This window comes from Capsicum annuum, chromosome 10 (genome assembly GCF_002878395.1).
Source record: "Capsicum annuum cultivar UCD-10X-F1 chromosome 10, UCD10Xv1.1, whole genome shotgun sequence".
In the NCBI taxonomy this organism is placed as follows: Eukaryota; Viridiplantae; Streptophyta; class Magnoliopsida; order Solanales; family Solanaceae; genus Capsicum; species Capsicum annuum.
In genome coordinates, this window is record NC_061120.1 from 113,198,907 (window position 1) to 113,213,295 (window position 14,389).

At 29.9% G+C, this 14,389-nt stretch overlaps 1 protein-coding gene across 1 annotated transcript in view; it reads left to right on the forward strand.

The window, feature by feature from the left end:
* LOC107845728 (coiled-coil domain-containing protein SCD2-like) overlaps positions 1-14,389 on the forward strand; it is a 166,026-nt gene that overhangs the window by 15,149 nt on the left and 136,488 nt on the right. Inside the window, exons 5-8 of the mRNA XM_016690199.2 lie at positions 12,356-12,397; positions 12,539-12,601; positions 14,050-14,099; positions 14,183-14,210. Coding sequence (XP_016545685.2) covers positions 12,356-12,397; positions 12,539-12,601; positions 14,050-14,099; positions 14,183-14,210 — 183 coding nt within the window. The remainder of the gene's footprint in view (positions 1-12,355; positions 12,398-12,538; positions 12,602-14,049; positions 14,100-14,182; positions 14,211-14,389) is intronic.

Consider the following 14,389-nt stretch of genomic DNA (forward strand, 5'->3'; position numbering starts at 1 on the left):
ATATACAAAACATATGCTACTTAATATAATAAATTAATAATACTTAATAGTTAATTAATGAATGTTGAATTTTATTGATTGCAAAATGATCCAAAATTTATAATTTACATGAATAAAAAATCTACAATCAATATCGGTGCAAGTCCATTTTCTTGACATTTAACTTTAAATTCTTTAATTCTCGGTCTACGATTATTTCCTTGTATAAAACCAATAGCAAGACGGATTTTTTCAATATAAATCTCAAAAAACTCAAGACCATCTTTTACAATTAAATTATATATATGACATGCACACTTAATATGAAAAATTTTAGGTAACGACGGTGATAGCTTAGATTTCAACTTTGCTATAGCAGTCTTGTTGTTAGAAGCGTTATCAAAAGCAATACATAAGATTTTATTTTCGATAGCATAAAATGTTGCAACTGTATGTATCGAGTCAGCAATAAATTGTCCAGTATGTTTACGATCTTCATCATATTAAAAAGCAAGAATACATTTTTGCATCACAAAATTACTATCCATCCAGTGACAAGTAACGGTTAAATAATCATTTTTATTTACAGCACGACCAAGATCAAAAGTTAGGGATACTCTACATTGAATATTTTTTAACAATGTAGATAAATAAAAACAATATTGTGAATGAAGTCTAAAAATATCAGACCAACAAGTACTTATAGGAATACCATTAAACATAAGGATTATAAATTGTTTGAATATAATGAATAAAAGCATCAGAAGAAAGAAAACTAAAAGGCAAACAACCTACAGCTACCATTTTTGCTATTTCTTCCTGGTCCCTCAATTTATTATACTTCTTCCTTGTGCAATTTTTAACTCTCTTTGGTGTTCTTCAGCTAAATGTCTCATTAACGTACCCGTACTCCTTTGCTTGCCTCCTCTTTTATACTTATATATTTTTTAACAAATATTGCATTGCACCTCAGTATCTGATATACGTTCAAAAAATTGTCATGCAACACTAGTTTATTTATGAGCTCTTGGGGCACGGGGAGGACGGGGAGAGAGATTAACCAATTCGGATCTAACGCTAGTATTTCCTACTGCGGGTGTCTCACCAATATTTTCATCATCTTCATCTAAAGCAACCACATCTACCTCATTTTCTTCTTCTATACCGTAATTTTCCTGAACTTCTAAATAATTCATATCGTGAGCACCTAAACATATTTCTTCCTCAAAAGGTTGACTAAGTGATACCGGAGGCGAAGACACACGGGTATATCTAGTACTTGAAGTACCTCTACCGCTAGTAATTCGCTTTTTTCTACCACTACCACTCCAGGATTAACTTTTTTGACACTTTTACCGAGGTTTCTTAATTTATCCATAGTATAAATCAAACTAAAAAATATTCAAAATACACAAAAAGTAATAAAAATAAATATTCAACAATTAATACACCTATTAAAAATTAAAAGTAAGAGATGGAACGACAATACCAAATTTTGAAAGTATCCGAAGGTTGCGACTTTAAAAACTTCCACTCGTACTTAGTAATCGCAAAATTTTAAAAAATTAAAGTGAGCACTTTAGAAATTAAATATATAGAATATTTGAGAATTGAGAATTGAGAATTGAGAAATGAGATTTGAAAGAGAATGAGATTTGAGAGAGTGAAAAATTGTGTGAAAAATGATTTAAAAGTGTAGGGTATTTATAGAATTTTTTTTGGGGTTAAAAAATAATATTAAATTAAAAAAACTTTTTTTTAATATTTGGGCCGCCGTTGGGCCAACGGCTAGTTTGGCCCAATTTTCCAAAATCTTAAAAAAAAAAAAAAAAAATTAACCGGACTTATCCGGGCCGGGCCAATTAACCGATGGGCCCTAACTGGGTTGGGTCCGGTCCGGGTTAACCTGGCCCAAATCCAAAATCCAACCGGATTAGAACCCAGGCCCCTAAAGCCCTTGGGATTACCGGGCCGGATCAAACCGGTCGGATTTCCTTTAGCGGGCCGGTTCGGGCCGGTTAAAACCAACCCGTTTGACACCTTTACTTTTATAAAATGAGAAAAAGGGTGAGTGTCCCAACCACATTTGCAATTAGAACATTTGTTTGGTTGACATTCTTCTTTCCTTAAAAAAAATTATTAGAATTTCGAGTCAAATCAAATATGTACAAGTCATCACACAATTTACCACTATCAGTCATCCGTTTTTGAAGATCCTAAAAATATAAAAAGTTAGAAAGAATTGGTACTTCCAACATAGTTCTTGAAGCTAATAGATAGCAGGTTAATAAAAAAAACTCAACTACATAAAGAGTGATGATAATACAGTATGAGAAATTGAGATATACAAAAAAAAAAAAAAAATATCCGAAATCAGGAGAGTAATTTTTGAAATCCTTTAGAGGAGTCTGTCATGTTTCTATTGACACAGGAATCAACAATTCAAGAATTCAACTACGAGTAAAGGCAAAACTTAAATAAACACAACTAGGTATGGCAACAAAAGATAAGTCATGTTTGGTTAGGTGTCGATCAAGATGTTGAATTTCATCTTACCAAAAAGTTTCTACCATGCCACCATATCTTTTGCATTATTATTCAGAATTATTATTGATGAACATGTTTTTCAATGACCTCATATTAGTCCAACATGTAAGTTTTTACATGTTTTCTTGCATGCCTTGAATATCACAATGAATAAAGTTAAAGCAACCTTTATCAATAGTAATTATCTTTGACTGTTCATATATCTTTGAACTTCAAAAACTCTATCAGCCGGAAAACAAAAACTCTATCTGCCAGTAGAAATTGGAATGCACTTACAAAATGAAACAAAAACAAAATGAAATCAGTAGAAATTTCAAAGAAGAAATCAACAAAAATTTCAATTTTGTGCTAACCCAGTCCTTGCTAAAGCTGAATAACAAAGATCTCAAGAAACGTTAGGATGTAGCATGTCATGATTTCAGCTTATAGCAATCTTTAGTAGAAGTTCCAATAGAAGCAATACATGCAAGAAAAGTATGGACAATAGCCATTATCTGGGTTTCGGTCGGTGGAGGAGTAACTCCAGCTGCTGCAAAAACGGAGCTTCTTCATTTTCCTTTCTAGACGGATCTCTAGAAAATACAAGAGGACTCCTAGGAGTAGCAGCAGTCATACACTTCTGTGGAGTCCCAATCGGTCTCTTTGGAAATATACCTTAAGATCAGGAGGCAATGTAGCACCAGCACTCTGAAGCTAGGTCTTCGAGGTAAGTGCTACTGCAAAAAATTTGAGCTACTGCAAAAATAGGGAATTCAAGTCGATGGCCGACAAAATCACTGGAGAGAGCTAGGTTTAATTTGGCCGTCTGTCGAAGGTTTAATTTGGGGGAAATGAGACAGCTAGGTTTAATTTAGGGGAAATGAAATGCCAATTAAAAATAATTAGGGAAAATAAAGCCTATTTTTTTTATGGATAGCGGGAGTTAAAATTTCCATATATCTACAAATTTTAGCAGTAGGTGTTTAACCCCCCGCAATTAATATAATTTTGTAAAGGTTATAAAAAAATCTCACAAATTAACCCTCACAATTAGATTTATTTTTTGTAGTGGAAGTCCTATCACATCACTTCCGCTATGATTTTCCTTTATATTATATATAGATTTGTGGAAGAGAATTATCTTTCACTATTGCTATATTGTATTAATTCTACGTGTACTGAAGGATCAGGTTCTTTAGCAACTAAACAAGAAGTAGAATGAAATTAAAAATCATCAGCACAATAAATTTATATGAAGAATCTCCGCTCATATAATTAAAGAAAACAATCTCTCTCTCTAAAAAAAATATCATTAAATTTGAGTTTAAACAATTTAAATTGTAACTAATCAAGGAGCTAAGCATTGAAACACCTAAGAAGCTAATAATTATAGCATCTTTCCACCTTTCTGCGATACATTATGATTGTATTCTAATTCATGTCTTGATAACTCTACTCAACTGTTGATCTAAAACTCAAAACAACACCTAATATAAATTAACTAAAACAGAAAATGGTTATAATAAATCAAACTTCAAACAACAAAAACCATCATGAATGTATCTTGATAGAACCAAGTTTTTTATTATCGTCAATTGATTCATACAAAGAAAAGAATACTCGGTGTTTAAGATCTTTCTCTTAACTTCTCTTTGGGGTACGCTTTTTTTTTTTCATCTTTATAAATATTCATGAGTTGCGTTATATAGGTAGTTGTTGTTTTTTTCTCCCAAATTAATAAAGATTAGATCAAGAATGCATAATCTCAATCTTATTAGATCAAGAATGCATAATCTCAATCTTAGTTCGACTCTATTATCCTTTACTCATTTAACTACTATTTCTCCCATTTTTTAAAGATTCTTTCTTGTGTGTAAATATGATAATATTTTCATATTTTTCTCTTTTCTTATTTAGTTTAATTTTTCAAGATCCAAATTCCTCAAGAAGTTCTTCTACACACTTGAAATTTGTCTTGCCTTCAATAGTCATCTTCAGCCCACCATGAAGTGTTGGAAAAATTACTATAATATTAATATAAAATTAAAGTTAATAATAATCAATAAATATTGTATCATGAAAAGTGATTGTCTTGAAATAAATTTCATCCCGACTCTGTAAATTCTTCTAATCGGTCGCTTTTCAAGGTTTCACAGTTACTTCCAAACACATGTACTTATGGCTGAAAGTTTGTAGGTTGCTCAAAATTTTTATTCAAAATAAGAAACCTAAGAAGAAAGGAGGAAGATGTTTTTTTCTTTCACTTTGTTGGGGTTCCTTTTGTTCACATATGAAGTAGTTTATTTAGGCAATGAACAAAAGATGTTTCAAGAGTAGAATTGATGGTGAGTTGAATGAGAATTCAATTCAATTAAATTAACTCATTCGTTAAAAGAGAATTAAAAACTCTCAAATGAATTCACTTGTTAGAAGAGAATTAAAAGACAGTTACAGAATAAGATTTTACACATTCTTACAATGTGTTTATTTTGTAAAACGTATTTGGACTTTTTTTTTTTTTTTGATAGCTTAAAAGAAACTTTAAGACTTTGCATTCTAATCATTTAATAAAAACATCTTCAATCCCCACAAATGCAAAGACAAAAAAAAAAAAAAAAAAATTGAACAAAGAAAAATATGTACTTAAGTGTTAATATCTTTCAATTTGAATTGATACGTAATGATATAAGGCAACAAATATTCAAAAAGTGAAGTACTCTTGAACTAGATGAGCATAAATTGAGACCCTCACAACACATTTCATATCATTAATTTTAAGCAAACTCTGCGATACTATAAAGTGTTTTTATCGTCATGCACATAAACCGTGGGTCTAATGAGTGCTCTAAAAAGACAATTCAAGTCTTTCATAAAAGGGGATCAACCTTTTACAATCACATATGTGATCCATCAAGTCAATCTCATAGACTACCTTAAAGCTATAGATCATTAAGAGAAAAACTAAGCTTAACATTATAATATACTACCTCACGCCATAGGGATAAAAAATATAGTATACATTGAGGACTTATATGACTTTATTTGACCATAAATGGGTATCCATCATACTACCTCAATCCATGGGTTTTAACCCTATTCCTCCGACGATTCAAGATCATTTTTTTTTGTCAAACCTTTAATTATAAGATCCGCTAGGTTTCTTTTGGACCTTACATATTTCAAGTAAATAGCATCATATTTCAACAATTGTTTAACTGCGCCATGTATGATGCGAATATGTCTTTTTTTTTATCGTGCACATTATTTTTTAACAATATCAATTGCCGTTGTGAGTCACAATGTAAGGAAATTAGTGATGCTTGTCTTTTCCATAATGTCACATTTGTCAAAAGGTCTCAGTCACTCAACTTCTTGCCCTGTCAGCTCAAGAGCAATGAATTTAGATTCTATGGTGAAACATGCTATACAAGTCTGTTTTGAAGACTTTCATGAAATAGCATTTGCCCCAAAGTAAATACATAGTCACTGGTGGAGTTAACTTCATCATTGTCAGTTATCCCGTCCGCGTCATACAAATCTTCTAAAACATTAAAAAAATTATTAAAATTCAAACACCAACTCATAGTATCTCTCAGATACCTTAACAAACGATGAAGAGCATTCCAATATTCACTACTGAGATTATGAGTAGATCTACTCAATCTGCTAACAACATAAACTATATTAGGCTGAGTATAGTTCATGAGAAATATTACACTCCCAATTATTTTAGCATATTCAGTTTGAAAAACACTAGACAACAACAACATACCCAATATATTTCCACCAAGTGGGGTATGGGAAGGGTACATATACGCAGTTCATACCACTACCTCAACGTAAGATAGAGAGGTTGTTTTCGATAGACCCCCAACTCAAAATAAAGCAATCTAAGATAAGATAAAGAATAGTAATAAAAAAAGAAAATATACTTGAAATTAACATACTCAATAATACCCAAAGCAAGAAACTTTAAGTAGACACCAAAATATATAACATTCTAACTCAGACTAACTTTCTACTCTAATCTGCCTCCTCCATAACTTTCTATCCAGGGTCATGTCCTCGGTAAGCTGAAGTTGCTCCATGTCATATATAATCACTTTCCTCCAATATTTTTTTAGTCTACCTCTACCTCGCTTGAAATCATCCTTAATCAACCTCTCACACCTCCGCACTGGGGCATCCATGTTTCTCCGTATCACATGATCGAACCATCTCAACCTTGCTTTCGTCATCTTGGTTTCCACCGAAGAGAATCCCACCTTATCTCGAATAACCTCATTTCTAATCCTATCTTTACTAGTACACCCACACATTCATCAAAACATTCTCATCTCCACCACCTTTATCTTCTGAATGTGGGCCTTCTTAACAGGCCAACATTCCGCCCTATACAACAAAGCCAATCTAACCACAACTCTATAGAACTTGTATTTAAGTTTGGGAGGTATCTTTTTATCACACAAGATACCGGAGGCGAGCCTCAATTTCATCCATCCTACCTCGATTCGATGAGTGAAAAACACTAAAATCTTTATTATTTTCAAGTGTATGCTAGGATCATAAGGATTTCTCACTGAAATTATATCAAAATAATTAAATTTTTTCAATATATTTTCAATATAATGAGACTGACACAAAGAGAAATCATAAATAGTTCTTTTGATTTAATCCCTATAATCACCTCAGTTTCTCCAAGTTCTTTTATTTCAAACTTTAAAAATAAAAATTGCTTAGTTTCATTTACAACTTTCACATTAGGGATAAAAATTACATGTCATTCACATACAAACATATAATTACACAATTCGATTCTATTATTTTGAAGTAAACATAGGTATAAGATGAATTAACAATAACGTAATAATATGAAATTAATTTTTTTATACCACTGGTTAGGTGTTTGCTTTAGTCAATATAAGAATTTTCTTAATTTGCATATTTTATTCTCTTGTCCTAGGATCACAAAACACTCATATTGAGTCATATAGATCTCTTCCTCTAAATCACTTTTTAAAAATACAATTTTGACATTCATTTGATGTACACTAAACTATGAATAATGGCTAGAGCAATAAGACTCCCAATGATTGCAACTTTAGTCACAGGAGAATAAGTATCAAATAATCAATACCTTTCTTTTCATTAAAATTTCTAATCATAAGTCTAGCTTTATATTTCACAATTGTACCATTAGACTTCAATTTCTTTTTAAATATCCACTTGCTACTTATAGGTTTATAGCCTTTAGGTAAATCATACAAGTCTCGAATGTAATTAGAAATTATAGAGTACTCAAATTCACTTTTAATGGCTTCATTTCAAAGTATTGCATTTATTGAACTTATTGTTTCAATCATAAGTTTTAGGGTCCTCATCTATTAAGTCAGACATCACTTCGTCATTTAAAGTATCAATGTTAAAATTCTCAATCAAGAAGATGTTGATAAAATAGGATCAAAACTAGTGTCAATTCTACGTTTTTTTCTCCTTTTAAATTCATTTTCATGCTCATTAAAAATATCATCAGAGGAAGGCACAACATGAGAGTTAATAGACATAAATGTAGAAACATTGTTTTGTATATCATTGGGCGTATTAATTTTCAAAGAAGAAATATGCTCAAAAAATTCTGCGTGTCTAGATTCACAAATAGAATGATCATTCAATGACATATATTTGTATGCAACAGTATTTTGAGCGTAGCCAATAAAGACAAAATCAAAAGTCTTAGTGTCTAAATTTACCCGTTTAAAATCAGGTAGACTAACCTTAGCCAAACATCCTTACATTTTAAAAATTTCAAGTTACGAGCAAACCTTACCACACCTTCTATGAGGTTTTGTATAGTTTTTTTTTAGAGACTCTATTAAGAATATAGTATACAGACGAGGCAACTTCCCCCTACACATAGTTAGGTAGACCAGAGCTTAAAAGCATAGAATTTATCATTTTCTTAAGGATTGTATTCTTTCATTTGACTGTTTCATTTTTTGGGGGAGTATAGAAAGCACTAAACTAATGTATAATATCATTTTCTTACAAAATCCTCTAAAATTTTAGTACTATATTGACCGTTCTTACCAGATCTAAATATCTTATTTTTTTCGTTTTATTGATTTTCTACTTCTACTTTGAATTTTAAAAACATTCTTTCAACCTCATATTTAGACTTAAGGAGATATACCTTCGTGTATCTAGAAAAGTCATTAACAAAAGTAATGTAATACTTTTTGATACCTTTGCTAACAATGTTTTTGAAATCTGCTAAGCCTAAATATACTAGTTCAAGAAATCAATCTTTCTACTCGTAACATATTAAAATAATTTCTTGGCATGCTTTGCTTCCTCACTCACAAGACATTTAGAAGGATCGTCAATGTTTTCTGTAGGAATTAATTTTATTTTTTTAAGTCTTTTAATAGAAGCAATATTAAAATAAACTAGTCTACCGTGCCACAAATTAATAGACTCAACAATATAAACAGAAATAGAAATACTTACATTATTAGCAATTTCTTGAATAATGTTCCGTACATATATATCTCCACTAAGGTATTTCTTTTCAAAAAAGTTTCGTTCGCGAGAAATAATAATTTTATCAGCTTTAAAAATGAGTTTAAGACCTACTTTATTGAGAAGTGCTCCTAAAACTAAGTTTCTATGGAGGGAGGAAACATACAAAATATTTTTCAAGGCTAATATTTTTTCAGAAGTTAATTAACCAAAATTTGTTCTTTACTATAACTCCAGCAGTAGTGGAGTTATCTATGTAGACATATTCAGCATTAGTGGACTCCTCAAAGTCATGAAATAACGCTTTGTTGGCTTAAAAATATCTTGAATCGCCTGTGTCCAACACCCAGTCAGTTTTGTTAGCCACTAGATTTGCCTCGACTACTACTGCAACAATCACTCTATCACCCTCAATAAGATGAGCTTGGACATTGTCTTATCCTTCCTGCTTTGACTTTTGTCCTTTTCTTAAATAGCATTGGACAACCTTGTGGTCATATTTTTTGCATACAAAATAAGGTCCCTTTAATTTGACTCTCCGACTTGTTGAAGTGATTTTTCTTCTTTACTTGTTTCTTTTTCTAGAATTTTTTTTGTTTGTCTTCAAACCTATCTTTTGCAATAGTACCAAAAGATTTCACAAGGTTAGCTTTAGAAGAATTATGAGAAAGAACTTTCATCTTATTTTTGAGACGATTTGCCTCTTTAGTCCTTATGTGACTAATAAGTTTTTGGAGAGTTAATTTTTATTTATTATGGTTCAATTGATTTTTGTAATCATTTCAGGATGGTGAAAATTTTTCAAGCAGAACATTAGCCTGAAAAATCTCACACACCTCGTTGTGAACATCCGTAGTCAAGTTTTCATATTCGTGAACTTATTCCATGATTGATTTATCGTTAATCATTCGAAATTTAATTCACTGTTCGACAATGTTATTTTTCGTTCCTACATCATTACTATCATATTTCTTTTTCAAACTATCTTATATTTTCTTAGCAGATTTTTAAGTGACAAATAAATCAAACAAAGAATTAGTCATATGATTCAACAAATATCCTCTAATTATTTTGTTATCTTTTTAAAATTTCTTTTTAGCATCATCATCAACATCCACAACAGTGTTAGAGCCAGTAATAATATTTTTAACCATCATAGGATGTTCATTAAATAAATCATAATCAACTTTTAATTATTCAAAGAAAATCAGAAGTTTTGTGTCGAATATTTAAATTATTTTTGTCCAATGACTCAAGTTTAAATAAATTAGAAAAAATATTGTTCAAAAAAAAGCCAAATATCAACAATTAATAATAGTAAAAAAATAGTCACAAATACTAAATCGTGGAAAACCACTGTCTTACAAGTGATTTCACCAAAATTTTGGTCTAAATTTTTCTAGCCGGTCGCTTTTCAAGGTTCCACAACTACTTTTAAACATGCGCACTTGTGGCTAGAAGTTTGGAGGTTACCCAAAACTATTTCCCAAAATAAGAAACTTAAGAAAGGATGGGAGATGTGTTTTTTCTTTCACTTTGTTGAGATTCTTTTTATTCACAAACGAAGTAGTTTATATAGATGATGAAAAAAAGATTTTTCAAGAGTTGAATTAATAATTAGTTGATGGAAATTCAATTCAACTAAATTAACTCATCCATTAAAAGAGAATTGAAAAACTCTCAAATGAATTTATCCGTTAGAAAAGAACTAAAATATACAGTTACAAGAATAAGATGTTACATATTCTTAAAATGTGTTTATTTTGTAATAACCTATTTGGACTTCTTCCTTTGGATAGCTTAAAGAAGCTGTAAGACTTTGCATTCTAACCATTTAAAAAAAATTCCTTCATAAAGGACCTGATTCCTTCCCAATTTCTTCATTACTTGTGGTGCACTCTTGATAACAGCTCTTTATTGTATACATGGAAAAGAAATGTATAAATCTTCTTACAGAAATAGAATAAAAGATCAAAATATTTGATCTAATTAAACTGAAAAGATCAACTCAAGAATTAATTTCATTATTAGCTCTACGAGTGTAGAAATCATAAAGTAAAAAGTGATGAAAATAATAAAAATCATGAATATAAAAGATTTTGTTAAAAAAAATAATCTTATTCATTAGTTAAGATGTCGAAACAAATCAGATATTAAATCATGTATTATGAGATTTGAGAAATCACCCTTGTAATATTTTGTTATGAAGAGTACTACTCCTTTGTTGAGAACTGTGAAGAACCTAATTCTTATACATGCTAATTATAGTTCGCTAATCATTTGTTAGTTATGAAAAAATATCATGTTTTTCAGGCTTAGCACATGACTCTCTATCTCACATTGCTTTTCCTAACACATATAACTCTTTATCTCATTGTACTTAGCTCAATAACCGTCTTTGTTTCCTCTATAGTTTTAATCGAATTTCAAATCAACAAATAAAATTCTAGAACTCTAACAGGAATTATTATTTCTAACACATTTTCATAAAAAGAAGAAAGACTAAAACATATTGTAGAAACTAGATTGCTTCGCTGAAACTACCGCCTCACTAGGAATGCCTCGATGAAAGCCTAACTTTGATTATAACAAAAGTAGAAAAAAACATGGTTAGAGATCAAAATGTTCCTGTGAATGCAACGCATAAAAAATTCATCGACAAGTTGTCTTTTTATTGATGCATGAGCCTTAAACGTCATTGAAGTTGTGGATTTGATGAGCATGCAAAACTCTTGCTCAAAGCTACTTACTTGATTTTTGTCGTCTCGACCTTGGGAAGCTTGTTGTTTAAGTTTTTCAAAATACCAACCAAAAAGTATGTGGCATAAACAACCACTAAGAAGAAGCAAAATTTAACTTCTTTGATATAAACAGAATTCTTGTATTGCCGAAGGAGATAACTCATCATGTTAAAAGAAAACAATGACTCTGATGCCATTTATATTTAAGAAAAAGAAATATTTATTGTATTTTTGTATATATTCACACCATGAGAAGAGATACTTAAATAAGTGAATCCTAATTAATTTAAAAAATAACCAATTACAATAGTAGAAAAACTTCATTTATATAATTATGCTAGAGAAAGGAAAATAAAGTCTATATCATGTTGATTATTAACACAATTGAAAACTACAATTATACTAATAAATTAGAATAATCAATAATATTTTTGAGCAGTTAGTCTTGATAATAGCATTTCAATTGAATTCTCATGATCTCTAATTACAATATTAATGTTAATGAGATGTGATTCAAAACGCATTTCAATTGAATTCTCATGATCTCTAATTACAATATTGATGTTAATGAGATGTGATTCAAAACACAGGTTGACATGCTTCAAGAAGAGAATGAAAGTTTACTCAAAAAGGTAAAGAAACTTCCATCTAAAATGTAATCAGTTTGATATATACGTGCCTGGATAATATCATTATGTCCTGGTAGAATTAGTTTATCATTTCAACTCGTCACGTTCATGGGCAATGAATCATTTATTTATGTATCCTTTCAGCTTCGACTTGCAGAAGAGCGTTGCGAAGAAGCTGAGGCACGAGCTAGACAGCTTGAACAACAGGCATGTTATAATAGTTGCCCACATTAGTTAATTTTATTGATGAAAATGGTCACGAACTCAAAATTTTATATAAGCAGTTTCAATTAAAAATTACAGTAGTCAGTTAGATAAATGACATCGGTAAGTAGAAGTTTTATGTGCCTTTTATAAAACAAAAGTTAAGAAAAAAATTGAAACAAACAAAATTACAAACTACTTATGTCGTTTTATTTTAAAATATTTTATCTATATAAATTAGCAAATTTTACTTCAACAAATGTAGTAATTTATTAAATTCTGAATAAATATATATTTAACCAACTTAAATCTTATAACTCTAAGAAATTTAACATAACAAACTTGTCACAAACAAATTACTCTGAAAAAAAGCTGTAAACTAAACTAATTGATACAAACCATTAGCGAAAATAAATACTGCAACAAATAAAGTTTTCAATGCCTAATAGAAATTAGAAATTTTAACGTAGCATCAACCTGAGTTGAATTAAAATCTATAAGTAATTTCAACAAGACACTCTTATAGACATAATATAGCAAACCTGTGTAAGGGAGAACAAAAATTCACCTAATTATAAAAAGGTTAATCATTTTAAATAAAATATAATTTAAGAAGAATAACTTTTATTGAATTTAATTAAAGAAAGAAAATTTTTAAAGAGAAGTAGCAAACTAAGACAAAATAGAATGTAATAATGAATAAATTTATTAGAGCAACACAAATTATGATAACAAATTGAGCACTTTGAACCATCTTGGCTGCTGCTCGATCTGCTGCCTTTGGTTGTGTTAGATGAGTTCAATTTCTTGTGTATAACTAAATTTTTTTGTTTTAACACACAAAAAATTTTTTATTTAATGAATCCGCATCTGTCTGAAAGTAGGAGATTAGATAGAGCATCATACTTCCTTATCTCAAATTACTTGACATATTTGGTTTTTGCATAGCTTTTAAGGAGAAATTAATAAGAGATACAAATTAACTAATATGACTCTAGTATAATCTTGGTTAGATGAATCTTCTTCAATTAATATAGGAATAGTCTTATTACTAAGAGTAGAGTTAGAAAAAATAGTTAATTATCTCTTGATCTTTTAAACTTGTCAAATGTTCTGAGACAATTTTCTTTAGCAAATAATTCCTCTGCTTCGTTTTAGTTGACCTTCTTTCTAAAAATATTTGTTTCAATTTAGTTGTTCCTTTGATAAAAACAAAATGATTTTATTACATTCTTCTAGTATTACTCTCAATATTAAATGACTAAATAAAGTATATTTACTCAAATTTATATTTTTAAAACACAATTAATAAGATTAATTTGATAAAATAAACTCCTAATAAGTATTTTCTTAAGGCAGTGTCAAGTAAAAAAGGAATATATTAAGTAAAATTTGAGACGGAGAGAGTAATATGTAAGTAGCTTAACAATTAACATACTTCTTACTTTTAGGTTGCTAGTCTTGGGGAAGGTGTATCAATGGAGGCTCGTCTTATAAGCAGGTAAACTTCATAATCATATCATAACCAAAGAACATTTTTCTTCATTCTCAATTTCATTATGTTTTTATTTTTCCTTTTTACAGGAAAGAAGCAGCTCTACAACAAAGGGAGGTATGTATGATAATATATAGAGAATTTGATGCATTCTTCATTATTTTATTTTACCCAATACACTTCAGTGAATCTATAGCTTTAAATAATTACTACTTCTTCCACCGTTCATTATTTTATTTTATGCAATACACTTCAGTGAATCTATAACTTTAAATAATTACTACTTTTTTCATAGT